This window comes from Bombina bombina, chromosome 3, assembly GCF_027579735.1.
Source record: "Bombina bombina isolate aBomBom1 chromosome 3, aBomBom1.pri, whole genome shotgun sequence".
NCBI classification, from domain to species: Eukaryota; Metazoa; Chordata; class Amphibia; order Anura; family Bombinatoridae; genus Bombina; species Bombina bombina.
In genome coordinates, this window is record NC_069501.1 from 760,177,723 (window position 1) to 760,204,586 (window position 26,864).

Below are 26,864 nucleotides of genomic sequence, written 5' to 3' on the forward strand. Positions count from 1 at the left end.
CTGCGCCAAGAATGACGCAATAAAATGAAGCATTTTCAGCCCCCGCGAGCCTAACAGCCCACAGGGAAAAAAAGTCAAATTTTTAAGGTAAGAAAAAATGATTGATTCAAATGCATTATCCCAAATATGAAACTGACTGTCTGAAAATAAGGAATGTTGAACATCCTGAGTCAAGGCAAATAAATGTTTGAATACATATATTTAGAACTTTATAAACAAAGTGCCCAACCATAGCTTAGAGTGTCACAGAAAATAAGACTTACTTACCCCAGGACACTCATCTACATGTTTGTAGAAAGCCAAACCAGTACTGAAACGAGAATCAGTAGAGGTAATGGTATATAAATAAGAATATATCGTCGATCTGAAAAGGGAGGTAAGAGATGAATCTCTACGACCGATAACAGAGAACCTATGAAATAGACCCCGTAGAAGGAGATCACTGCATTCAAAATAGGCAATACTCTCCTCCCATCCCTCTGACATTCACTGCACACTGAGAGGAAAACCGGGCTCCAACCTGCTGCGGAGCGCATATCAACGTAGAATCTAGCACAAACTTACTTCACCACCTCCATAGGAGGCAAAGTTTGTAAAACTGAATTGTGGGTGTGGTGAGGGGTGTATTTATAGGCATTTTGAGGTTTGGGAAACTTTGCCCCTCCTGGTAGGAATGTATATCCCATACGTCACTAGCTCATGGACTCTTGCTAATTACATGAAAGAAATCAATGTATAGTCGCCTGGCAACGCAGCTCTGTATTTGACTTCAAACTTTTCTTCAAACAGCGCTTTGCTCTGGCTTTACAGTGTTAAAGGGACATAAATCCTATTTTTTTCTTCTTTTAAGATTCAGATAGAGCATACAATTTTAATAAACGTTCCAATTTACTTCTATTATCTAATTTGCTTACTTCTCTTGGTATCCATTGTTGAAAAGCATACATAGGTAGGCTCCAGACCTGAAAGCTAGCTGCTGATTCATGGCTGCTCAGATATGCCCCTTGTCATTGGCTTACCAAAGTATTCAGCTAGCTCCCCGTAGTGCATCACTTCTTCAATAAAGGATATCAAGAGAATGAAAAAATGTATAATACAAGTAAACTAGAGAATTGTTTTTTTTTTTTTTTTTTAAAAGTATGCTATATCTGAATGATAAAGGAATTTTTTTGGGTTTCATGTCCCTATAAGGAAGACTAAAGCACAGCGCTGTTTGAAGAAAACATCCTGATGTGGTTCTTGTATGTGTCGCATGACAGAGCATACAGAAACAAGGCTCAATAAATGTAGGAAAACCTACCAGAATAGTCTGTGGCTATCCAGACCAGTGCATTGCTTGATGTGCTTAATGGATTAAGCTTGATGGTTTTTGAGATGACGTGGTTAGCACACACTTTGAAGACTTGTTCTCTTCGCATTAAAACTCTGTAATATTTCTTCTCACAATGGAAAAGAATTTTTATTTCTCCAACTCCTCTCTCTTTCCACTGGTTGGAGTCTCTGTCCCAACGATACAGCTTTGTTCTTTCCTTAAAAAGGATCTCCTCATCTTCTTCACCTGACTTTACTTCTACCTAAAGAGGAAATATCATAAGGCATAGTCATTAAGGCTATTAACACAATAATAATAATAATAAAAATAACCTGAAAAGAAAAGAGCAACACAACAAAATAAGTAGTTCTAAACATATCTGATACTAAATAGCTTACAATGCAAACAAAGGGAAATGAAACCCAACATTAGTCAGTCATGATTCAGATTAAAGCATATTATTTTCGACAACGTTCCAATTTACTTCTGTTATAAAAGTTTGCTTCATTCGCTTGGTATTCTTGATTGACAAGCAGGAAAGTAAGCTCAGGAGCATGTACATGTACTCAGCATTTTATGGCAGTAGTTTTGCAAGAATGTTATACATTTGCAGGAACACTAGATGGCAGCACTTTTCCCGGTAATGCAGTGCTCGCCATCTAACAAGGTATCTCTTTAACAAAAAATACCACGAGAATGAAGTTAATTTGATAAAAAGTAAATTGCAAAGTTGTTTAAAAAGGAAATTTATTCTTACCTGATAAATTTGTTTCTTTTATGATACGATGAGTCCACGGATTTCATCCTTACATGTGGGATATCGCCTCCTGGTCAGCAGGAGGAGGCAAAGAGCACCACAGCAGAGCTATAGCTCCTCCCTTCCCTCCCACTCCAGTCATTCGACCGAAGTTAGGAAGAGAAAGGAAAAGCCAAGGCGCAGAGGTGACTGAAGTTTAACAAAATGAAAGACCTGTCTTAGAAAAACAGGGTGGGCCGTGGACTCATCGTATCGTAAAAGAAACAAATTTATCAGGTAAGAATAAATTTCCTTTTCTTTTACAAGATACGATGAGTCCACGGATTTCATCCTTACTTGTGGGATACAATACCAAAGCTATAGGACACTGATGAAACGGGAGGGACAAGACAGAGAACCTAAACGGAAGGCACCACTGCTTGAAGAACTTTCCTCCCCCCAAAAAAAATAAAATAAATAAAAAACACAGCCTCAGACGAGGCAAAAGTAACAGATTTGTAAAAGTTGGAAAAAGTGTGAACAGACGACCAAGTTGCAGCTTTGCAAATCTGTTCAACGGTAGCATCATTTTTGAATGACCATGAGGAAGCCACAGCCCTAGGGGAAATGAGCCGTAAGACGTGCAGGAGGATGCTGTTCAGCAGACTCATATGCAAAACTGATGATACTCTTCAGCCAAAAAGAAAGAGGTGTAGCCGCAGCTTTCTGACCCCTACGTTTCCCTGAAAAAACGACAAACAAGGAAGATGATTGACGAAAATCCTTAGTCGCCTGTAAGTAGAACTTCAAGGCACGGACCACGTCCAAATTATGTAACAGACGCTCCTTCTTAGAAGAAGGATCAGGACACAAGGAAGGAACAACAATTTCCTGATTAATATTTTTATTTGAAACAACCGTAAGAAGAAAACCAAGTTTGGAACGTAACCACCTTATCGGAATGAAAAATAAGATAAGGGGAAGCACATTGTAATGCTGAAAGCTCAGAAACTCTGCGAGCAGAAGAAATAGAACCAAAAATAAAGCTTCTCCAAGATAATAACTTAATATCTATGGAATGCATAAGTTCAAACATAACCCCTTGAAGAACTTTAAGAACTAAATTCAAACTCCAAGGAAAAGCAATAGGACGAAACACCTGCCAGACGCTTGAGTAAGAAAATAGACAAAGCAGAAAACTGTCCCTTTAGGGAAGTAGCGGATAACCCCTTTTCCAATTCCTCTTGGAGAAGAACAAAATTCCGGGAATCCGTACCCTACTCCATGAGTAACCCTTGGATGTACACCAATAATTTTACAGTAACAGGCTCACACGCCAGAATTAAGGAATCTATGACCGAAGCAAAGAAACCTCGCTTGCATAGATCAAACGTCCAATCCCCAAGCAATCAGCTTCAGAGAAACTATAATAGAGTGAAGAAGGGACCCTGAAAAAGAGATACTTCCTCACCGGAAAATTCCAAGGTTACAGAAACTACATGGTCAACAGATTAGCATACAAAATCCTGCGAGACCACGCAGAAGCTAAGAGAAGCACCGATCCCGTTTCCTATTTGAGAAGAACAAACCCCCGGCAAAAAAACGCAAACGGGGGAAAAGGAGAACCTAGGTTGAAATCCGAAAACTAGGCATCCTGACCAGATGCCATGATATGCAACTCTTGCCGACCCCATTTGAGAAACAGGAAGGAGATACTTCCGGATGGAGATCCCACTCTCCCAGATGAAAAAGACCGTCTACTCAGAAAATCCGCTTCCCAAGTGTCCACCCCTGGGACATGGATCGCTGACAGAGAGCAAGAATGAAACCGGGCCGAAGTCAACTGAGGCCAAAACAGAAGAGACCCAAAGCTCTCTCTCAGTTGTAGGAAATCGACAAACAGACTCCGCTGGAGTCCTTACTCTGCTAAATCATGTACCCTAGGACAGGTGAGCCAGAGACAACTACCATAGGAAAGAGTCCCTTGTCTCCTGCTTCAGAAATAAATGAGGAGATAAGTTTGCAAAGTCTCCGTTCCATCGCCTGAGAATGCTCAACCGCATAGGTGAGAGGTGGAACGAACTAACACAAATTCAAGCGTCACAAGGTGCTGCTCATTTCACCAACCACGGAAGGATGAAAGGTTGAATGGGCCTCACCGGGGATTGAATCCTGCAACCCTCCGGTTTCCACAGAGCTCAGCCACAGTGCCTTAGCATGCTGAGCAATCTGTCCAGCTAACGTCCAGACCGTCACCATCAGCCCGGATACCACTATGTACTGAGCCACTGAAGGCCCAGAAAAATCCCAATTGATGTGGAATCTGTCATGAGTCCCAAAAAGTTACCCATGTGCTTAAGACAAAGGAACACCTTCTAAAGACACCGTTCACCCGTGAGCTCATGGTAAAAATAATACCATGTCCGTGGAAATCTTGCTTGCTGTAAGAATGACGCCTGGACTAGGATATTAGCCAGAGAGGGCGCCATTGCAATGTCCCGTAAGAACTCAGAACTGTGGCAAGACCGAAAGAAAAGACCGTGTCCATAAGGCAAACCCTAGAACCCGAGACGAATCTCGTGAACGGCACAGGAAGGTACTCGACCCTCAATCCACCTTTGACAGAAATTGACCCTCTAGAATCAAGGGAAAATGGAACAAATCAATAGTTTCCTTGAAGGACAGTCCCCTTCTCAAAAAAATGGACTGAAGATACACTCCATTGGGAACCACAACCCGAACGGTAACTCCAGATCCTGTACCAATATTAGAACTGGAACAATCACTCCCAGGTCTGAGGTCTCCTACGCAGCGTAAGGACGTCTCTCCCGTTGTCTGATCCTTAGACAATCTAGAAAGCAGAAACTGCCTCTGAGAGAAAAACATCCGATCTCGAACCAAACTAGAGCGAAAACGGAAAGTCAGCCCCCTACAAGATCCAATCCCGGACCGAAGCATGTTCCCCATGCTGACTCTGATTCAACAGTAGGCTATGGGTTCACCAAAATCTTAGACATAGAACACCTAGCCATGAAAACAAGACTCTAACCATAAGGTACCAATTGCTGGAACAGAGTCACCTACACTCCCAATTTGATAACTGGAAGGGAAGAAAATTAAATAAAAGAATTAGCCAATATGCCGTCACACCAGTGACGGTAGCAAAGTACACCGATGGTTGTCATTGTAAACCCTGGTGTGTGTCTCATAACTAAATTTAGTCCATTAGAACTATCCTCTAAGGGTATAGAAGTTCACGTAGTGATGGAAACTAATCCTTCCCCCCAAAGGAATATCGTCCAGCGGTTTAGCTGACACGGCCATAGGAAACATAGGGAATGTCTAAGGCACTAATTCCATCTGAAACTGAAATTCTCAGTAACATGGAGAAAATGTTATAATAGCAATTCCTCCAGCGATGCTTTAAAGTTTTGGAAAAAACATAATTTATGCTTACCTGATAAATTCCTTTCTTCTGTTGTGTGATCAGTCCACGGGTCATCATTACTTCTGGGATATAACTCCTCCCCAACAGGAAATGCAAGAGGATTCACCCAGCAGAGCTGATATAGCTCCTCCCCTCTACGTCAGTCCCAGTCATTCGACCAAGAATCAACGAGAAAGGAGTAACCAAGGGTGAAGTGGTGACTGGAGTATAATTTAAAAGATATTTACCTGCCTTAAAAACAGGGCGGGCCGTGGACTGATCACACAACAGAAGAAAGGAATTTATCAGGTAAGCATAAATTATGTTTTCTTCTGTTATGTGTGATCAGTCCACGGGTCATCATTACTTCTGGGATACCAATACCAAAGCAAAAGTACACGGATGACGGGAGGGATAGGCAGGCTCATTATACAGAAGGAACCACTGCCTGAAGAACCTTTCTCCCAAAAATAGCCTCCGAAGAAGCAAAAGTGTCAAATTTGTAAAATTTGGAAAAAGTATGAAGCGAAGACCAAGTTGCAGCCTTGCAAATCTGTTCAACAGAGGCCTCATTCTTAAAGGCCCAAGTGGAAGCCACAGCTCTAGTGGAGTGAGCTGTAATTCTTTCAGGAGGCTGCTGTCCAGCAGTCTCATAGGCTAAACGTATTATGCTACGAAGCCAAAAAGAGAGAGAAGTAGCAGAAGCTTTTTGACCTCTCCTCTGTCCAGAATAAACGACAAACAGGGAAGAAGTTTGGCGAAAATCTTTAGTTGCCTGCAAGTAGAACTTGAGGGCACGAACTACATCCAGATTGTGTAGAAGACGTTCCTTCTTTGAAGAAGGATTTGGACACAAGGATGGAACAACAATCTCTTGATTGATATTCCTGTCAGTGACTACCTTAGGTAAGAACCCAGGTTTAGTACGCAGAACTACCTTGTCTGAGTGAAAAATCAGATAAGGAGAATCACAATGTAATGCTGATAACTCAGAGACTCTTCGAGCCGAGGAGATAGCCATTAAAAACAGAACTTTCCAAGATAACAATTTTATATCAATGGAATGAAGGGGTTCAAACGGAACACCCTGTAAAACGTTAAGAACTAAGTTTAAACTCCATGGCGGAGCAACGGTTTTAAACACAGGCTTGATCCTAGCTAAAGCCTGACAAAAGGCCTGGACGTCTGGATTTTCTGACAGACGCCTGTGTAACAAGATGGACAGAGCTGAAATCTGTCCCTTTAATGAACTGGCTGATAAACCCTTTTCTAAACCTTCTTGTAGAAAGGACAATATCCTAGGGATCCTAACCTTACTCCAAGAGTAACGTTTGGATTCACACCAATATAGGTATTTGCGCCATATTTTATGGTAAATCTTTCTGGTAACAGGCTTCCTAGCCTGTATCAGGGTACCAATAACCGACTCAGAAAAACCACGTTTTGATAAAATCAAGCGTTCAATTTCCAAGCAGTCAGTTTCAGAGAAGTTAGATTTTGATGTTTGAATGGACCCTGTATCAGAAGGTCCTGTCTTAGAGGTAGAGACCAAGGCGGACAGGATGACATGTCCACTAGATCTGCATACCAAGTCCTGCGTGGCCATGCAGGCGCTATTAGAATCACAGATGCTCTCTCCTGTTTGATTTTGGCAATCAATCGAGGAAGCAGCGGGAAGGGTGGAAACACATAAGCCATCCCGAAGTTCCAAGGTGCTGTCAAAGCATCTATCAGAACCGCTCCCGGATCCCTGGATCTGGACCCGTAGTGAGGAAGTTTGGCGTTCTGGCGAGACGCCATGAGATCTATCTCTGGTTTGCCCCAACGTCGAAGTATTTGGGCAAAGACCTCCGGATGAAGTTCCCACTCTCCCGGATGAAAAGTCTGGCGACTCAAGAAATCCGCCTCCCAGTTCTCCACTCCCGGGATGTGGATTGCTGACAGGTGGCAAGAGTGAGACTCTGCCCAGCGAATTATCTTTGATACTTCCATCATTGCTAGGGAGCTCCTTGTCCCTCCCTGATGGTTGATGTAAGCTACAGTCGTGATATTGTCCGACTGAAACCTGATGAACCCCCGAGTTGTTAATTGGGGCCAAGCCAGAAGGGCATTGAGAACTGCTCTCAATTCCAGAATGTTTATTGGAAGGAGACTCTCCTCCTGATTCCATAATCCCTGAGCCTTCAGAGAATTCCAGACAGCGCCCCAACCTAGTAGGCTGGCGTCTGTTGTTACGATTGTCCAGTCTGGCCTGCTGAATGGCATCCCCCTGGACAGGTGTGGCCGATAAAGCCACCATAGAAGAGAATTTCTGGTCTCTTGATTCAGATTCAGAGTAGGGGACAAATCTGAGTAATCCCCATTCCACTGACTTAGCATGCACAATTGCAGCGGTCTGAGGTGTAGGCGTGCAAAAGGTACTATGTCCATTGCCGCTACCATTAAGCCGATCACCTCCATGCATTGAGCTACTGACGGGTGTTGAATGGAATGAAGGACACGGCATGCATCTTGAAGCTTTGTTAACCTGTCTTCTGTCAGGTAAATCTTCATTACTACAGAATCTATAAGAGTCCCCAAGAATGGAACTCTTGTGAGAGGAAAAAGAGAACTCTTCTTTTCGTTCACTTTCCATCCATGCGACCTTAGAAATGCCAGAACTAACTCTGTATGAGACTTGGCAGTTTGAAAGCTTGAAGCTTGTATTAGAATGTCGTCTAGGTACGGAGCTACCGAAATCCCTCGCGGTCTTAGTACCGCCAGAAGGGCACCCAGAACCTTTGTGAAGATTCTTGGGGCCGTAGCCAATCCGAATGGAAGAGCTACGAACTGGTAGTGCCTGTCTAGGAAGGCAAACCGTAGATACCGGTGATGATCTTTGTGAATCGGTATGTGAAGGTAAGCATCTTTTAAATCCACTGTGGTCATGTACTGACCCTTTTGGATCATGGGTAAGATTGTCCGAATAGTTTCCATTTTGAACGATGGAACTCTTAGGAATTTGTTTAGAATCTTTAAATCTAAGATTGGCCTGAAAGTTCCCTCTTTTTTGGGAACCACAAACAGGTTTGAGTAGAACCCTTGTCCTTGTTCCGACTGCGGAACCGGATGGATCACTCCCATTAATAACAGATCTTGTACACAGCGTAGAAACGCTTCTCTCTTTATCTGGTTTGTTGACAACCTTGACAGATGAAATCTCCCTCTTGGGGGAGATAATTTGAAGTCTAGAAGGTATCCCTGAGATATGATCTCTAGCGCCCAGGGATCCTGAACATCTCTTGCCCAGGCCTGGGCGAAGAGAGAAAGTCTGCCCCCCACTAGATCCGGTCCCGGATCAGGGGCTCTCGGTTCATGCTGTCTTTGGGGCAGCAGCAGGTTTCCTGGCCTGTTTGCCCTTGTTCCAGGACTGGTTAGGTTTCCAGCCTTGCCTGTAACGAGCAACAGCTCCTTCCTGTTTTGGTGCAGTGGAGGTTGATGCTGCTCCTGTTTTGAAATTCCGAAAGGGACGAAAATTAGACTGTCTAGCCTTAGCTTTGGCTTTGTCTTGAGGTAGGGCGTGGCCCTTACCTCCTGTAATGTCAGCGATAATTTCTTTCAAACCGGGCCCAAATAAAGACTGCCCCTTGAAAGGTATATTAAGTAATTTGGACTTAGAAGTAACATCAGCTGACCAGGATTTTAGCCACAGTGCCCTACGTGCCTGTATGGCGAATCCTGAGTTCTTAGCCGTAAGTTTGGTTAAATGTACTACGGCCTCCGAAATGAATGAATTAGCTAGTTTAAGGACTCTAAGCCTGTCCATAATGTCGTCTAGCGTAGATGAACTAAGGTTCTCTTCCAGAGACTCAATCCAAAATGCTGCCGCGGCCGTAATCGGCGCGATACATGCAAGGGGTTGCAATATAAAACCTTGTTGAACAAACATTTTCTTAAGGTAACCCTCTAATTTTTTATCCATTGGATCTGAAAAAGCACAGCTATCCTCCACCGGGATAGTGGTACGCTTAGCTAAAGTAGAAACTGCTCCCTCCACCTTAGGGACCGTTTGCCATAAGTCCCGAGTGGTGGCGTCTATTGGAAACATCTTTCTAAATATTGGAGGGGGTGAGAACGGCACACCGGGTCTATCCCACTCCTTAGTAACAATTTCAGTTAATCTCTTAGGTATAGGAAAAACGTCAGTACTCGCCGGTACCGCAAAGTATTTATCCAACCTACACAGTTTCTCTGGTATTGCAACGGTGTTACAATCATTGAGAGCTGCTAAGACCTCCCCTAGTAATACACGGAGGTTCTCCAATTTAAATTTAAAATTTGAAATATCTGAATCCAATCTGTTTGGATCAGAACCGTCACCCACAGAATGAAGCTCTCCGTCCTCATGCTCTGCAAGCTGTGACGCAGTATCAGACATGGCCCTAGTATTGTCAGCGCACTCTGTTCTCACCCCAGAGTGATCACGCTTGCCTCTTAGTTCTGGTAATTTAGACAAAACTTCAGTCATAACAGTAGCCATATCATGTAATGTTATCTGTAATGGCCGCCCAGATGTACTAGGCGCCATAATATCACGCACCTCCCGGGCGGGAGATGCAGGTACTGCCGCGTGAGGCGAGTTAGTCGGCATAACTCTCCCCTCGCAGTTTGGTGAAATTTGTTCACATTGTACAGATTGACTTTTATTTAAAGTAGCATCAATACAGTTAGTACATAAATTTCTATTGGGCTCCACCTTGGCATTGGAACAAATGACACAGATATCTTCCTCTGAGTCAGACATGTTTAACACACTAGCAATAACTTGCAACCTGGTTATAATCTTTTTTAGCAAAAACGTACTGTGCCTCAAAGAGGTACTAAACGATTAAATGACAGTTGAGATAATGAACTGAAAAACAGTTATAGCATCAAACTTTAAAACAACACAACTTTTAGCAAAGGTTTGTTCCCATTAGTAAAATAACAATAATTAAATTTGAAATAAAAATTACAGAGCAACGTTTTTATTCACAGTCAATATAAAATTCTCACAGCTCTGCTGAGAGAATGTACCTCCCTTCAAAGAAGTTTGAAGACCCCTTAGATCTGTCAGAGATGAATCGGATCATGCAGGAAATATAAGAGTAGCTGACTGGAAATTTTTGATGCGTAGCAAAGAGCGCCAAAAACGGCCCCTCCCTCTCATACACAGCAGTGAAGAGAAACGAAACTGTCACAATTAAAGCAAACAACTGCCAAGTGGAAAATAATGCCCAAATATTTATTCACTCAGTACCTCAGCAATGTAAACGATTCTACATTCCAGCAAAAACGTTTAACATGATAAATACTTATTAAAAGGATTAGTGACCTTTAACAGAGTAGTTCCGGTGAAATACCATCCCCAGAATACTGAAGTGTATACATACATGTCATTATAACGGTATGGCAGGATTTTTTCATCAATTCCATTCAGAAAATAAAAACTGCTACATACCTCAATGCAGATTCATCTGCCCGCTGTCCCCTGATCTGAAGCTTTTACCTCCCTCAGATGGCCGAGAACAGCAATATGATCTTAACTACTCCGGTTAAAATCATAGTAAAAAACTCTGGTAGATTCTTCTTCAAACTCTGCCAGAGAAGTAATAACACGCTCCGGTGCTATTGTAAAATAACAAACTTTTGATTGAAGTTATAAAAACTAAGTATAATCACCATAGTCCTCTCACACATCCTATCTAGTTGTTGGGTGCAAGAGAATGATTGGGACTGACGTAGAGGGGAGGAGCTATATCAGCTCTGCTGGGTGAATCCTCTTGCATTTCCTGTTGGGGAGGAGTTATATCCCAGAAGTAATGATGACCCGTGGACTGATCACACATAACAGAAGAAATAAAGAAAGCATCATAACCCCGAGGGGAGTGTGAAGGACACGCAGGGCACCGCATGAGGGCCATAAAATTTCGATTGAAACTATAGGAGAAATTTGTGGCCATTGTGACTCCCCAACAGCAATCGCCGAAGGGGGAGTAGGTACAAAAGAAAAAATAAATTTGAACAAATCGTAATCAAATCTGAACATAGGACACGATACTGTTCTGTTAAATGTTAAAAAACTCTATTCTTGAGTGCGTTTGTTTCATCCTCAGTCCTAAAAGATGAACTAACAAAGAAACAGCTGAAATTCATTTAATACAATGTACACAGAATAAGACGTTACTGTCTCTTCAATTCTGAAAGTAACTCATTCATGTGAGATTTTGTACCATCCTACGTCACCAAGGATGAACAAAACAGCCGCAATTCTTTTAATAAAATTTACACAGAATTTTTTTTTACTGTCTCTTTAAATTTTAAAAGAACCTTTTATTTCTGTTGTGCAGAAACAATACAACAACAACATAAATAGTGCTGTAACTAGAAATCGCTATGCACATCAAAAGCAAAGTCTCTGCAAAGAACAGCAGAGCACTGCCTGTGGGTCACAACATTTTTTGGACACTATAAGTAGAAAATTGTGGCAGGGATTGACCGGTGTCACCAGACTCCTAACAGCCACCGCTTTAGAAGGAGTATGTACAATAATATTGGACACAGGAAACTATGTTACGGTTTACTCTTTAAATTAAAAAAAAAAAAAAAAAAAGAAAATTGAAAAAAAATAGTAGCAGTAGCCAGGTTCGAACTCACAACCTTTGAGATGGGAGGCAGAGTACCTGACCACTGGGCCACAGGACCCCCATACTAAAACTTGCAAGGTACCCCTCAGTAGGAAAACTGCTAATGTACTTTCTGAGCAGTATGTTCCCTAAACACGAAAAACATAGGCTACACTACAATTATGCCTATAACATGTTTAACATCTCTCTGTGGACCCAACATATACTGATCCACATAGGAAAAGTGCAACAGGGCGTGATACACTCCCAACCCCAAGTGTGTGTTGACTTAACAAATCTCCCGGTCGGCATGTAGTAACTATTGAACTGCCGGGAGATGTAACAAGCGCGCCATGTAAATGGTGTCCCCCAAGGACCGCCCATCGTGGACATTGCCATAACAGTTACATAACAATTACCCCTGCAGAGGGAAATAGCCGTACAGACATCTCCCGGTCGGCATGCTTTCTTATGAAACCGCCGGGAGATGCGATAGATGATTGAATCTGAATCCTCTTCTATAACGTCATGATTTGCACCTAAATAGCAATTTGTTCTATGCTTGCAAGTTAGCGGCTACAGTACCCCTGGACACCATCCATATAATGCCCAGATAAAGACAGACGTACTTTCCATAACGTGTGCAAACATACCCGCTTAGGGAAATACCATCACAGTCAGCTCCCGGGCGGCATGTTGTTTAAGGTAACCGCCGGGAGAACGTTACTGTCTCTTTTGAGGTCTCCCTAAAGAGCCTAAGCTCAAACGTGGCCATGTTAAACGTTACTGTCTCTGTTACTGTCTCCTTGATACTATACAAATGTAAAGTACACAGATGGGACATGTGCTGTCTCACATACCAGAGGAAAGAGCCCATGAGTTTCTAAGGGCTTCCCATTTACCAAGTGAGTGGCCGACTGCTTCTGAGTTTTCTGTCCATGCTCAGAAATAAAAAATGGCACTTACCTCCCATCTGCCGACAGCAAAGGCAGCTCCCAGGCGTGTGAAGTCCAACTGCTCACATGGACCTGAGGATGACAAGGAAAATACTGAGTAATATCCCTCAGATTTTTCCCTCCGGATAGGGCAGCAACAGTAGATGGGAGGCACAGTGAGAATAATGTCCCACAAGTTCCCATTGCTTTAAAGCCACCAAATGCTTCTCGTTTTACTGAAGAGACTGATCTGGTCTAGGCTACACCCCAGAACAAAGCAGCACTATCAGCACTACTAACTAACTAACACCTCACTTTACCTCTTCCAATCACTAACACAGGCAAAGAGAATGACTGGAGTGGGAGGGAAGGGAGGAGCTATATATACAGCTCTGCTGTAGTGCTCTTTGCCTCCTCCTGCTGACCAGGAGGCGATATCCCAGAAGTAAGGATGAAATCCGTGGACTCATCGTATCTTGTAAAAGAAAACAAATACTTACCTGATAAACTAATTTTCTTTTTAATGGCAGTGAGTCTACAAATTCATTCATTACCTATTGGGAGATACTTCACCTGGCCACCAGGAGGCAGCAAATACACCCCCCAACAAGGCTTTAGATATCCCTCCCACTTCCCCTACCCTCTGAGTAGTTCTTAGCATCGTTTCCTGGAGGTTTTTTCCTAAAAGAGAGGGCAGGGGAGCTGGTAGAGGCCATGTAATTCTCTCAGTAGAGCCTTTTAACTGCTGGTGGTCGCAGGGAAGTCTGAGTTTCAGCTGTACACCTTCCTTTTCCATCCCATATGGCTTGTTGCCTAAAAACATAATTTATGCTTACCTGATAAATTCCTTTCTTCTGTAGTGTGATCAGTCCACGGGTCATCATTACTTCTGGGATATTACTCCTCCCCAACAGGAAGTGCAAGAGGATTCACCCAGCAGAGCTGCATATAGCTCCTCCCCTCTACGTCACTCCCAGTCATTCGACCAAGGACCAACGAGAAAGGAAAAGCCAAGGGTGAAGTGGTGACTGGAGTATAAATTAAAAAAATATTTACCTGCCTTAAAAACAGGGCGGGCCGTGGACTGATCACACTACAGAAGAAAGGAATTTATCAGGTAAGCATAAATTATGTTTTCTTCTGTTAAGTGTGATCAGTCCACGGGTCATCATTACTTCTGGGATACCAATACCAAAGCAAAAGTACACGGATGACGGGAGGGATAGGCAGGCTCTTTATACAGAAGGAACCACTGCCTGAAGAACCTTTCTCCCAAAAATAGCCTCCGATGAAGCAAAAGTGTCAAATTTGTAAAATTTGGAAAAAGTATGAAGCGAAGACCAAGTTGCAGCCTTGCAAATCTGTTCAACAGAGGCCTCATTCTTGAAGGCCCAAGTGGAAGCCACAGCTCTAGTAGAATGAGCTGTAATTCTTTCAGGAGGCTGCTGTCCAGCAGTCTCATAAGCTAAACGAATTATGCTACGAAGCCAAAAAGAAAGAGAGGTAGCGGAAGCTTTTTGACCTCTCCTCTGCCCAGAGTAAATGACAAACAGAGAAGACGTTTGTCGAAATTCCTTAGTTGCCTGTAAGTAAAATTTTAGAGCACGGACTACATCCAGGTTGTGCAGTAGACGTTCCTTCTTTGAAGAAGGATTTGGGCATAAAGAAGGAACAACAATCTCTTGATTGATATTCCTGTTAGTAACTACCTTAGGTAAGAACCCAGGTTTAGTACGCAGGACTACCTTATCCGAATGAAAAATCAAATAAGGAGAATCACAATGTAAGGCTGATAATTCAGAGACTCTTCGAGCCGAGGAAATAGCCATTAAAAATAGAACTTTCCAAGATAACAACTTTATATCAATGGAATGAAGGGGTTCAAACGGAACGCCCTGTAAAACATTAAGAACAAGGTTTAAACTCCATGGTGGAGCAACAGTTTTAAACACAGGCTTAATTCTGGCCAAAGCCTGACAAAAAGCCTGGACGTCCGGAACTTCTGACAGACGTTTGTGTAACAGAATGGACAGAGCTGAGATCTGTCCCTTTAATGAACTAGCAGATAAACCCTTTTCTAAACCTTCTTGTAGAAAAGACAATATCCTAGGAATCCTAACCTTACTCCAAGAGTAACCTTTGGATTCACACCAATATAGGTATTTACGCCATATCTTATGGTAAATCTTTCTGGTAACAGGTTTCCTAGCCTGTATTAAGGTATCAATAACTGACTCCACGTCTTGATAAAATCAAGCGTTCAATTTCCAAGCAGTCAGCTTCAGAGAAGTTAGATTTTGATGTTTGAAGGGACCCTGTATCAGAAGGTCCTGTTTCAGAGGTAGAGACCAAGGTGGACAGGATGACATGTCCACCAGGTCTGCATACCAAGTCCTGCGTGGCCACGCAGGTGCTATTAGAATCACTGATGCTCTCTCTTGTTTGATTCTGGCAATCAATCGAGGAAGCAACGGGAAGGGTGGAAACACGTAAGCCATCCTGAAGTCCCAAGGTGCTGTCAGAGCATCTATCAGGACTGCTCCTGGATCCCTGGATCTGGACCCGTAACGAGGAAGCTTGGCGTTCTGTCGAGACGCCATGAGATCTATCTCTGGTTTGCCCCAACGTCGAAGTATTTGGGCAAAGACCTCCGGATGAAGTTCCCACTCCCCCGGATGAAAAGTCTGACGACTTAAGAAATCCGCCTCCCAGTTCTCCACTCCCGGGATGTGGATTGCTGACAGGTGGCAAGAGTGAGACTCTGCCCAGCAAATTATCTTTGATACTTCCATCATAGCTAGGGAGCTTCTTGTCCCTCCCTGATGGTTGATGTAAGCTACAGTCGTGATGTTGTCCGACTGAAACCTGATGAACCCCCGAGTTGTTAACTGGGGCCAAGCCAGGAGGGCATTAAGAACTGCTCTCAATTCCAGAATGTTTATTGGCAGGAGACTCTCCTCCTGACTCCATTGTCCCTGAGCCTTCAGAGAATTCCAGACGGCACCCCAACCTAGAAGGCTGGCGTCTGTTGTTACAATTGTCCAGTCTGGTCTGCTGAATGGCATCCCCCTGGACAGATGTGGCCGAGAAAGCCACCATAGAAGAGAATTTCTGGTCTCTTGATCCAGATTCAGAGAAGGGGATAAGTCTGAGTAATCCCCATTCCACTGACTTAGCATGCACAGTTGCAGTGGTCTGAGGTGTAAGCGTGCAAAGGGTACTATGTCCATTGCCGCTACCATTAAGCCGATTACCTCCATGCATTGAGCCACTGACGGGTGTTGAATGGAATGAAGGGTGCGGCAAGCACTTTGAAGTCTTGTTAGCCTGTCCTCTGTCAGGTAAATCTTCATTTCTACAGAATCTATAAGAGTCCCCAGGAAGGGAACTCTTGTGAGTGGAACGAGTGAACTTTTCTTTTCGTTCACCTTCCATCCATGTGACCTTAGAAATGCCAGCACTAACTCTGTATGAGACTTGGCAGTTTGAAAGCTTGAAGCTTGTATCAGAATGTCGTCTAGGTATGGAGCTACCGAGATTCCCCGCGGTCTTAGTACCGCCAGAAGAGCACCCAGAACCTTTGTGAAGATTCTTGGAGCTGTAGCCAATCCGAATGGAAGAGCCACAAACTGGTAATGCCTGTCTAGGAAGGCAAACCTTAGGTACCGATAATGATCTTTGTGAATCGGTATGTGAAGGTAAGCATCTTTTAAATCTACAGTGGTCATGTATTGACCCTCTTGGATCATAGGTAAAATTGTCCGAATAGTCTCCATCTTGAACGATGGAACTCTTAGGAATTTGTTTAGGATCTTTAAGTCCAGGATTGGTCTGAAAGTTCCCTCTTTTTTGGGAACCACAAACAGATTTGAGTAAAACCCCTGTCCCTGTTCCGATCGTGGAACTGGATGGATTACTCCCATTAACAAGAGCTCTTGTACGCAGCGTAGAAACGCCTCTTTCTTTGTCTGGATTGTTGACAATCTTGACAGATGAAATCTCTCTCTTGGAGGAGAGTATTTGAAGTCCAGAAGGTATCCCTGAGATATTATCTCTAGCGCCCAGGGATCCTGAACATCTCTTGCCCAAGCCTGGGCGAAGAGAGAAAGTCTGCCCCCCACTAGATCCGATCCCGGATCGGGGGCCCTCAATTCATGCTGTTTTAGGGGCAGCAGCAGGTTTCCTAGTCTGCTTGCCCTTGTTCCAGGACTGGTTAGGTTTCCAGCCTTGTCTGTAGCGAGCAACAGCTCCTTCCTGTTTTGGTGCAGAGGAAGTTGATGCTGCTCCTGCTTTGAAATTACGAAAGGAACGAAAATTAGACTGTCTAGTCTTGGCTTTGGCTTTGTCCTGAGGCAGGGCATGGCCTTTACCTCCTGTAATGTCAGCGATAATCTCTTTCAACCCGGGCCCGAATAAGGTCTGCCCTTTGAAAGGTATATTAAGCAATTTAGACTTAGAAGTAACATCAGCTGACCAGGATTTTAGCCACAGCGCCCTGCGTGCCTGAATGGCGAATCCTGAATTCTTCGCCGTAAGTTTAGTAAGATGTACTACGGCCTCCGAAATGAATGAATTAGCTAGTTTAAGGACTCTAAGCCTGTCCGTAATGTCGTCCAGAGTAGCTGAACCAATGTTCTCTTCCAGAGACTCAATCCAGAATGCCGCTGCAGCCGTGATCGGCGCAATGCATGCAAGGGGTTGCAATATAAAACCTTGTTGAACAAACATTTTCTTAAGGTAACCCTCTAACTTTTTATCCATTGGATCTGAAAAAGCACAGCTATCCTCCACCGGGATAGTGGTACGCTTAGCTAAGGTAGAAACTGCTCCCTCCACCTTAGGGACCGTTTGCCATAAGTCCCTTGTGGTGGCGTCTATTGGAAACATTTTTCTAAATATCGGAGGGGGTGAGAACGGCACACCGGGTCTATCCCACTCCTTAGTAACAATTTCAGTAAGTCTCTTAGGTATAGGAAAAACCTCAGTACTCGTCGGTACCGCAAAATATTTATCCAACCTACACATTTTCTCTGGTATTGCAACTGTGTTACAATCATTCAGAGCCGCTAACACCTCTCCTAGTAATATACGGAGGTTTTCCAGTTTAAATTTAAAATTTGAAATATCTGAATCCAGACTGTTTGGATCAGAACCGTCACCCACAGAATGAAGTTCTCCGTCCTCATGTTCTGCCACCTGTGACGCAGTGTCTGACATGGCCCTAATATTATCAGCGCACTCTGTTCTCACCCCAGAGTGATCACGCTTACCTCTTAGTTCTGGTAATTTAGCCAAAACCTCAGTCATAACAGTAGCCATATCCTGTAATGTGATTTGTAATGGCCGCCCAGATGTACTCGGCGCTACAATATCACGCACCTCCCTCTGAGCGGGAGATGTAGGTACTGACACGTGAGGCGAGTTAGTCGGCATAACTCTCCCCTCGATGTTTGGTGAAATTTGTTCAATTTGTACAGATTGACTTTTATTTAAAGTAGCATCAATACAGTTAGTACATACATTTCTATTGGGCTCCACTTTGGCATTGCAACAAATGACACAGGTATCATCCTCTGAATCAGACATGTTTAACACACTAGCAAATAAACTTGCAACTTGGAAATACAATTCAATTAGAATAATATTAAAACGTACTGTGCCTTTAAGAAGCACAGAAGATCTATGACAGTTGAAAATTAATAAATTGAAACAGTTATAGCCTCAATCCTTGTAAACAACACAACTTTAGCAAAGGTTTAATCCCATTAGCAAAGATAACAAATTCTGAAAGCAGGAAACAAATTACAGAAAAAACGTTTTTTATCTCAGTCAAACTATTATTCTCACAGCTCTGCTGAGAGAAATTACCTCCCTCAAAATAAGTTTTGAAGACCCCTGAGCTCTGTAGAGATGAACCGGATCATGCAGGGAATACAATGAGTTGCTGACTGAAATATTTGATGCATAGTAAAAGCGCCAAAAAACGGCCCCTCCCCCTCACAACACAGCAGTGAGGGAGAACAGAAACTGTCAGAAAAACAGATTAAGCAACTGCCAAGTGGAAAAATAGTGCCCAAACATTTATTCACACAGTACCTCAGCAAATGAAAACGATTTTACATTCCAGCAAAAACGTTAAACATTATCTCTAGTTATTAAACAGCTTTATGTATTTCTTACAGTGTAATTCTAGTGAAGTACCATTCCCCAGAATACTGAAGTGTAAAGTATACATACATGACATTATATCGGTATGGCAGGATTTTCTCATCAATTCCATTGTCAGAAAATAAAAACTGCTACATACCTCTATGCAGATTCATCTGCCCGCTGTCCCCTGATCTGAAGTTTACCTCACTCCTCAGATGACCGAGAACAGCAATATGATCTTAACTACTCCGGCTAAAATCATAGCAAAACTCTGGTAGATTCTTCTTCAAACTCTGCCAGAGAGGTAATAACACACTCCGGTGCTATTTTAAAATAACAAACTTTTGATTGAAGATATAAAACTAAGTATAATCACCATAGTCCTCTCACACATCCTATCTAGTCGTTGGGTGCAAGAGAATGACTGGGAGTGACGTAGAGGGGAGGAGCTATATGCAGCTCTGCTGGGTGAATCCTCTTGCACTTCCTGTTGGGGAGGAGTAATATCCCAGAAGTAATGATGACCCGTGGACTGATCACACTTAACAGAAGAAATTGGGGACCTAGATGAATATAAGATAGCTCTAGGAAGGGGTGATCCTTTATTTATTGGGTAAGATAACCCTGTGAAGTCTCATTGAGACATTAATATTTAGGGAAGAGGATGTGTTTTTTCTGAGCACTTCTGGAGGAGGTACACAGAAACAGCTGAGAACTGGAACTGGACTCTTCTACCCCTGGTGGAGGCAAGTAGTTTTGTGGGGATTACTCTCGGCGGTGCAAGTGGTTCCCTGTCCGGAGGTGGTGAGACACTTCTAACGGGCTGTATAGGGGCTAGAGAAGAATTTATTCATTTTTTTCTGCCAATTCTTTATTGGTGACTTGCTTATTGGGTAAGCTATACTTGAGATATAGAGGATTCTAAACTTACTCAGGACAATATAGGTCCTGCTCCATTGCTTGAATCCAACAAATGTATGCTTTGCAAACTGAGCACTGTATGACCCCCTGCACAGTTGTGTAACATATGCCTTACATCTGTCCTGTGCTATTATTCTGGTGAGCATAGTACCCAGATACCTGCTTTCCTATCGCCAGCATTACCAAACCCTGCAAACACTGAGGCATCTCAAATATCTAACAGCCCGGATATGCTTGTACTACAACACATAACACCAGCAGAACTCTGTGACCCTGTGCCTTTTACCACTTCTGGAGTCTGTGCCTTACATCAGGATTTTTCAGCCCAATTACAGTTGGCAGTTACTGCTGCCTTGAGGGCTATGTCTATTGCAGAAAAACGGAAGAGGAAGGTTAAAGGGACAGTCTAGTAAAAAATAAACTTTCATGATTCAGATAGGGCATGTAATTTTAAACAACTTTCCAATTTACTTTTATCATCAATGATGCCTTGTTCTCTTGGTATTCTTAGTTGAAAGCTAAACCAAAGAGGTTCTTATGCTAATTTCTTAGCCCTTAAACGATCGCCTCTTATCTGAATGCATTTTGACATTCTTTCACAACTAGAGGGCGTTATTTGACATATAGATAACGTGCTAACGCATGTGGCGATACCTAGGAGTCAGCATTGATTGGCCAAAATCAAGTCTGTCAAAAGACTGTCAAAAGAACTGAAATAAAGGGGCAGTCTGCATAGGCTTATATATAATGCAATTACAGAGGTATAAAGTATATTAATATAACTGTGTTGGTTATGCAAAGCTGGGGAATGGGTAATAAAGGGATTATATATATTTTACAATAAAAATTCTGGTGTAGACTGTCCCTTTAAACATGGGGTTAAGTCCAGTAGCTCTCTGGAAAATACTGTGATCAGTCATGCTCATCTTTCTGATGAGGATTCCTTGGCTAGCTCTGAAGGGGATATTTAATCCTCTGATTTCTCAGCAGAAAAAAATTAAAAAATTCAGAGAGGTGAATTTCAGATTTAAAATTCAACACCTGAGGTATTTACTGAAAGAGGTTTTGTCCACTGTAGACATCCCTGAGTCTAAACCAGCTGAGGAAAAACAGATACACAAACTGGACAAAGTGTATAGGCATAAGCTAAAAAAACATGAAGTGTTCCCAGTACCTTCACTGGTAGCGGACATTATATCCAAGGAATGGGAAAAGCCTTTGGCTCCCTTTTCCCCTTCTCCAACTTTTAAGATGATGTTTCCAGCTCCAGATACTCATTTCGAAATGTGGACTACAGTCCCTAAGGTGGATGTGCCATTTCCACTCTGGCCAAACACTACTATTCCCCTAGAGGATAGTACTTCCTTTAAGGATCCCATGGATAGAAAATTAGAGGGATACCTAAGGAAGGTTTTCCTTCATGGCTGGTTTGCTCTTTCAGCCTGCTGTAGGTGTTGTAGTGGTGGATGGAGCTGCCACTTTTTGATGCGATTCCTTATCTGAACTGATTTCTGTGGAGTCTCCACTAGTGGATATTCAGGACCAAATTAGGGCCCTAAAAACAAATTATGCTTACCTGATCATTTAATTTCCTTCTGTATGAGGAGAGTCCACGGCATTGCTCCTTACTGTTAGGAAATACTGAACCTGGCCACCAGGAGGAGGCAATGACACCCAAGCCAAAGGCTTAAATACTCACCCAACTTCCCTCATATCCCAGTCATTCTGCCAAGGAAACAAGGAACAGTAGGAGAAATATCAGGGTATAAATGGTGCCGGAAGAGAAAAAACTAATTTTGGTCCGACCATCGGAGTATACAAGGCATCATTACTTACTGTTGGGAAAACTATACCCAAGCTCCAGAGGTCACTGAATGATAACGGGAGGGGTAAAAGAGAGGCAGACCCAAATCTGAGGGCACCACTGCCTGTAAAACCTCTCTCCCAAAAGCTGCTTCTCCCGAAGCAAAAACGCCAAACTTAGAATTTTGAAAAAGCATGTAAGACGGACCAGGTAATCGCCTTACAAATCTGATCCATAGAGGCCTCGTTCTTAAAAGCCCAAGAGGAAGCCACCGCTCTAGTGGAATGAGCCGTAATCCTTTGAGGAGGTCTAAGTCCCGCTGACCCGTAAGCTAAGCGTATAACACTCCTCAACCAAAAAGATAAGGAAGTCAAAGAAGCCTTCAAACCTTTACACTTCCCAGAGTAGATAACGAACAAGGATGAAGTTTGCCTAAAATCCTTAGTAGCTTGAAGATAAAACTTCAAAGCTCGAACCACATCCAGATTATTAAGTAAACGTTCCTTTAAAAAAGGAGGATTAGGACATAAGGAAGGAACCACAATCTCCTGATTGATGTTACGATCAGACACCACCTTAGGTAAAAAACCCAAGCGGGTACGTAGGACAGCCTTATCAGAGTGGAACACCAGATAAGGAGGCTCACATTGCAAGGCAGCTATTTCATAGATGCAATAGCCAATAGAAAAAGAAATTTCCAAAACAACAATTTAATGTCAACCGAATGCATAGGCTATCAGAATCACCGAAGCTCTCTCCTGCTTTATTCTGGCAACCAGACGTAGAAGGAGAGGAAATACATAGGCCAGATTGAATGTCCAAGGCACTGCTAGAGCATCTATCAGTACCGCCTTGGGATCCCGGGACCTGGACCCGTAACGAGAACGTTTGGCATTCTGACGGGACACCATCAGATCCAATTCTGGTGTGCCCCATAGCTGAATCAGCTGGGCAAATACCTCCGGATGGAGTTCCCACTCCCCCAGATGAAAAGTCCAACGATATAGGAAATCCGCCTCCCAGTTCTCTACTGCTGGGATGTGGATTGCTGAGAGATGGCAAGAGTGATCCTCTGCCCATGGGATTATTTTGGTTACCTCCATCATCGATAGAGAACTCCTTGTTCCTCCTTGATGATTGATATAAGCTACAGTCGTGATGTTGTCCGCCTGAAACCTGATGAATTTGGCCGCAGCAAGCTGAGGCCACGCCTGAAGCGCATTGAATATCGCTCTCAGTTCTAGAATATTTATCGGGAGAAGAGATTCCTCCCGAGACCATAAGCCCTGTCCTTTCAGGGAGTTCCAGACTGCATCCCAGCCTAGCAGGCTGGTATCTGTCGTTACAATGAGCCACTCTGGCCTGCGGAAACACATTCCCTGAGACAGGTGGTCCTGAGACAACCACCAGAGAAGAGAATCTCTGGTCTCCTGGTCCAGATGCAGTTGAGGAGACAAATCTGCATAATCCACATTCCACTGTTTGAGCATGCATAGATGTAGTGGTCTGAGGTGTAGGCGGGCAAAAGGAACTATGTCCATTGCCGCTACCATGAGTCCGATTACCTCCATATACTGAGCCACTGATGGCCGAGGAATGGAATGAATAGCTCGGCAAGTGGTTAAGAGCTTTGATTTTCTGACCGCCATCAGAAATATTTTCATTTCTACCTAGGAAGGAAACTCTTATAAGAGGGAAGAGAGAACTCTTTTTTATGTTCACCGTCCACCTGTGAAATCTCAGAAAAGCCAACACAATGTCCGTGTGAGACTTGGATAGCTGGAAAGTTGATGCCTGAAATAAGATGTCGTCTAGATAAGGCGCCACTGCTATGCCCCGTGGCCGTAGAACCGCCAGAAGGGACCCTAGCACCCTTGTGAAAATTCTGTGAATAGGGATGTGTAGATACGCATCCTTTAAGTCCACGGTGGTCATATATTGACCCTCCTGGATCAGAGGTAGAATAGACCGAATAGTCTCCATCTTGAATGATGGAACTTTGAGGAACTTGTTTAGAATGTTGAGATCCAAGATTGATCTTAAAGTTCCCTCTTTTTTGGAAACCACAAACAGGTTTGAGTAAAAACCTAGCCCCTGTTCATCTTTTGGGACTGGGCGGATCACCCCCATGGTATGTAGGTCTTCTACACAGCGTAAGAACGCCTCTCTCTTTGTCTGTTTACAGACAATCGAGAAATGTGAAAAGTCCCCCTTGGAAGAGAGCCTTTGTATTCCAGAAAATATCCCTGGGACACAATTTCTAAAACCCAGGGATCGTGAACATCTCTTGCCCAAGCCTGAGCGAAGAGAGAGAGAGTCTGCCCCATACTAGATCCGGTCCTGGATCGGGGGCTACCCCTTCATGCTGTCTTAGAGGCAGCTGCAGGCTTCTTGGCCTGTTCACCCTTGTTCCAAGCCTGGTTAGGTCTCCAGACTGACTTGGATTGGGCAAAATTCCCCTCTTGCTTTGCAGCAGAGGAAGCTGAAGCGGGACCGCACTTGAAATTCCAAAAGGAACAAAAATGATTTGGTTTGGTCCTCATCTTATTTGATCTATCCTGAGGGAGGGCATGACCTTTCCCTCCAGTAATGTCTGAAATAATCTCTTTCAGTTCAGGCCCGAATAGGGTCTTTCCTTTGAAAGGGATGTTCAAAAGTTTAGTTTTAGATGACACATCAGCAGACCAGGATGTAAGCCATAACGCCCTGCGTGCTAAAATGGGAAAACCTGAATTCTTTGCCGCTAATTTAGCCAGTTGAAAAGCGGCATCTGTAATAAAAGAATTAGCCAATTTAAGGGCCTTAATTCTGTCCAAAATTCTAGAGCCTCAAACCAGAAAGCAGCTGCAGTAGTTGCAGGAACGATGCACGCAATAGGTTGAAGAAGAAAACCTTGATGAACAAAAATTTTCTTCAGGAGACCCTCTAATTTTTTATCCACAGGATCTTTGAAAGCACAACTGACTTCAATAGGTATAGTTGTACGCTTAGAGTAGAAATAGCTCCCTCCACCTTAGGAACTGTCTGCCACAAGTCCCGCATGGTGTCAGATATGGGAAACATTTTCTTAAAAACAGGAGGGGGAATGAACGGAATACCTGGTCTATCCCACTCCTTAGCAATAATATTCACAATCCTCTTGGGGACTGGAAAAAAACATCAGTGTAAACAGGAACCTCTAAGTATTTATCCATGTTACACAATTTCTCTGGGACCACTATATGGTCACAATCATCTAGAGCCGCTAATACCTCCCTGAGCAATAAGCAGAGATGTCCAAGCTTAAATTTAAAGGCTGTCATATCAGAATCTGTCTGAGGAAGCGTCTTTCCTGAATCAGAAATTTCTCCCTCAGATAACAAATCCCTCACCCCTACCTCAGAGCATTGTGAGGGCATATCAGATACGGCTACTAAAGCGTCAGACTGCTCAGCATTTTTCCTTAACCCACAGCTGTCCCGCTTTCCTTGAAAACCAGGCAGTCAGAATAAAACCACTGTGAGGGTTGTATTCATAACTGTGGCCATGTCTTGTAAAATAAATGAATTTGACGCACTAGAGGTACTTTGCGTCACTTGTGCGGGCGTTACTGGTTGTGACACTTGGGGAGAGCTAGATGCTAAACCCTCATTTACTTCTAAATGAGAATCATCTATTGTTCTATTTTTAAGTGCTAATATATGTTCTTTATAGTTTATGGACATATCAGTACAATTGGGACACATTTTAAGAGGGGGTACCACAATGGCTTCCAAACATATTGAGCAAGGATTTTCCTTGGTGTCAGACATGTTCAACAGGCTAGTAATGTAACAAGCAAGCTTGGAAAACACTGTAATGAAAGTAAATAACACTTAGAAATAAAACGGTCCTGTGCCTTTAAGAGAAAAAAAAGCTGCACAAATTCTGCAAAACAGTGTAAAAAAGCAGTAAACATAACAAAATTTTTACAGTAGTATCATATAGCCTTAGTAACTTTGCACAGCTATGCAAATAAACAATTAACCCCTTAATGGCAAAACCGGATTGAAAAAACATCAAAACCAGTAAAAAAGACTTTCAGCACTTTGCCACAGTTCTGCTGTGGCTCCTACCTGCCCTTCAGAACAATTTGTGGGGAGAAAAAAACTTCTTTTACAGCCCTCAAACACGGCAGGAACGTCTGGAGAAGCAGTTAGAAGTCTCAGAGGAAAAGAAACTGCACAACTGAGGCACGAAAATAGGCCCCTCCCACCTCACTCAATGTTTTGAGGCCTAACAGACAAACACTAGAGTGTCTCTAAATTAACAATGTGGGTTAGAAAACTCAAAAACAAGCCACAATGACCCCTTTAGTCCCTTCAAAAAAACGTTATAATTGCATCATTCACTGAATAAACAAAAACGTTTTTTACCAAACAGTGTCACCAGTAACTAATGAGCCCTTCATGCAAGCTGTAATTCCTATCCAAGTGTCTGAATACAGCTTACCCTTCCCTCATGGGGATATTGTCAGCCTTTTCTAGAAATAACAGTCTGTCTAGAAAAAAATAGACTGAACATACCTTAATGCAGTTTAGCCTGCAAACTGTTCCCCCAACTGAAGTTTTCCTGTACTCTTCAGCCCTTGTGAGAACAGCAGTAGATCTTAGTTACAAAATGCTAAGATCATCATCCTCTTTGCAGAAATCTTCATCCCTTTTCTGCCAGAGAGTAAATAGTACACACTGGTATCATTTAAAAATAACAAACTTTTGCTTGAGAAAATAAAAACCTAACATTTTTGTCACCAAACTCCTCTTTGCCCTTCCTAGCAGTTAAGCAGGCAGAGAGAATGACTGGGGGTGGAGCTAAGGGGGGAGCTATATAGGCAGCTCTGCTGTGGGTGCTCTCTCTGCCACTTCCTGTAGGGGAGGAGAATATCCCACAAGTAAGGATGAATCCGTGGACTCGATA

The 26,864-nt window shown here is 43.1% G+C and overlaps 1 protein-coding gene across 1 annotated transcript in view; it reads right to left on the bottom strand.

Annotated features, from left to right (window-relative positions):
* Nucleotides 1–26,864, bottom strand: part of LOC128652506 (E3 SUMO-protein ligase RanBP2) — a 715,575-nt gene that overhangs the window by 14,471 nt on the left and 674,240 nt on the right. The window contains exon 25 of the mRNA XM_053705441.1: nt 1,301–1,574. Coding sequence (XP_053561416.1) covers nt 1,301–1,574 — 274 coding nt within the window. The remainder of the gene's footprint in view (nt 1–1,300; nt 1,575–26,864) is intronic.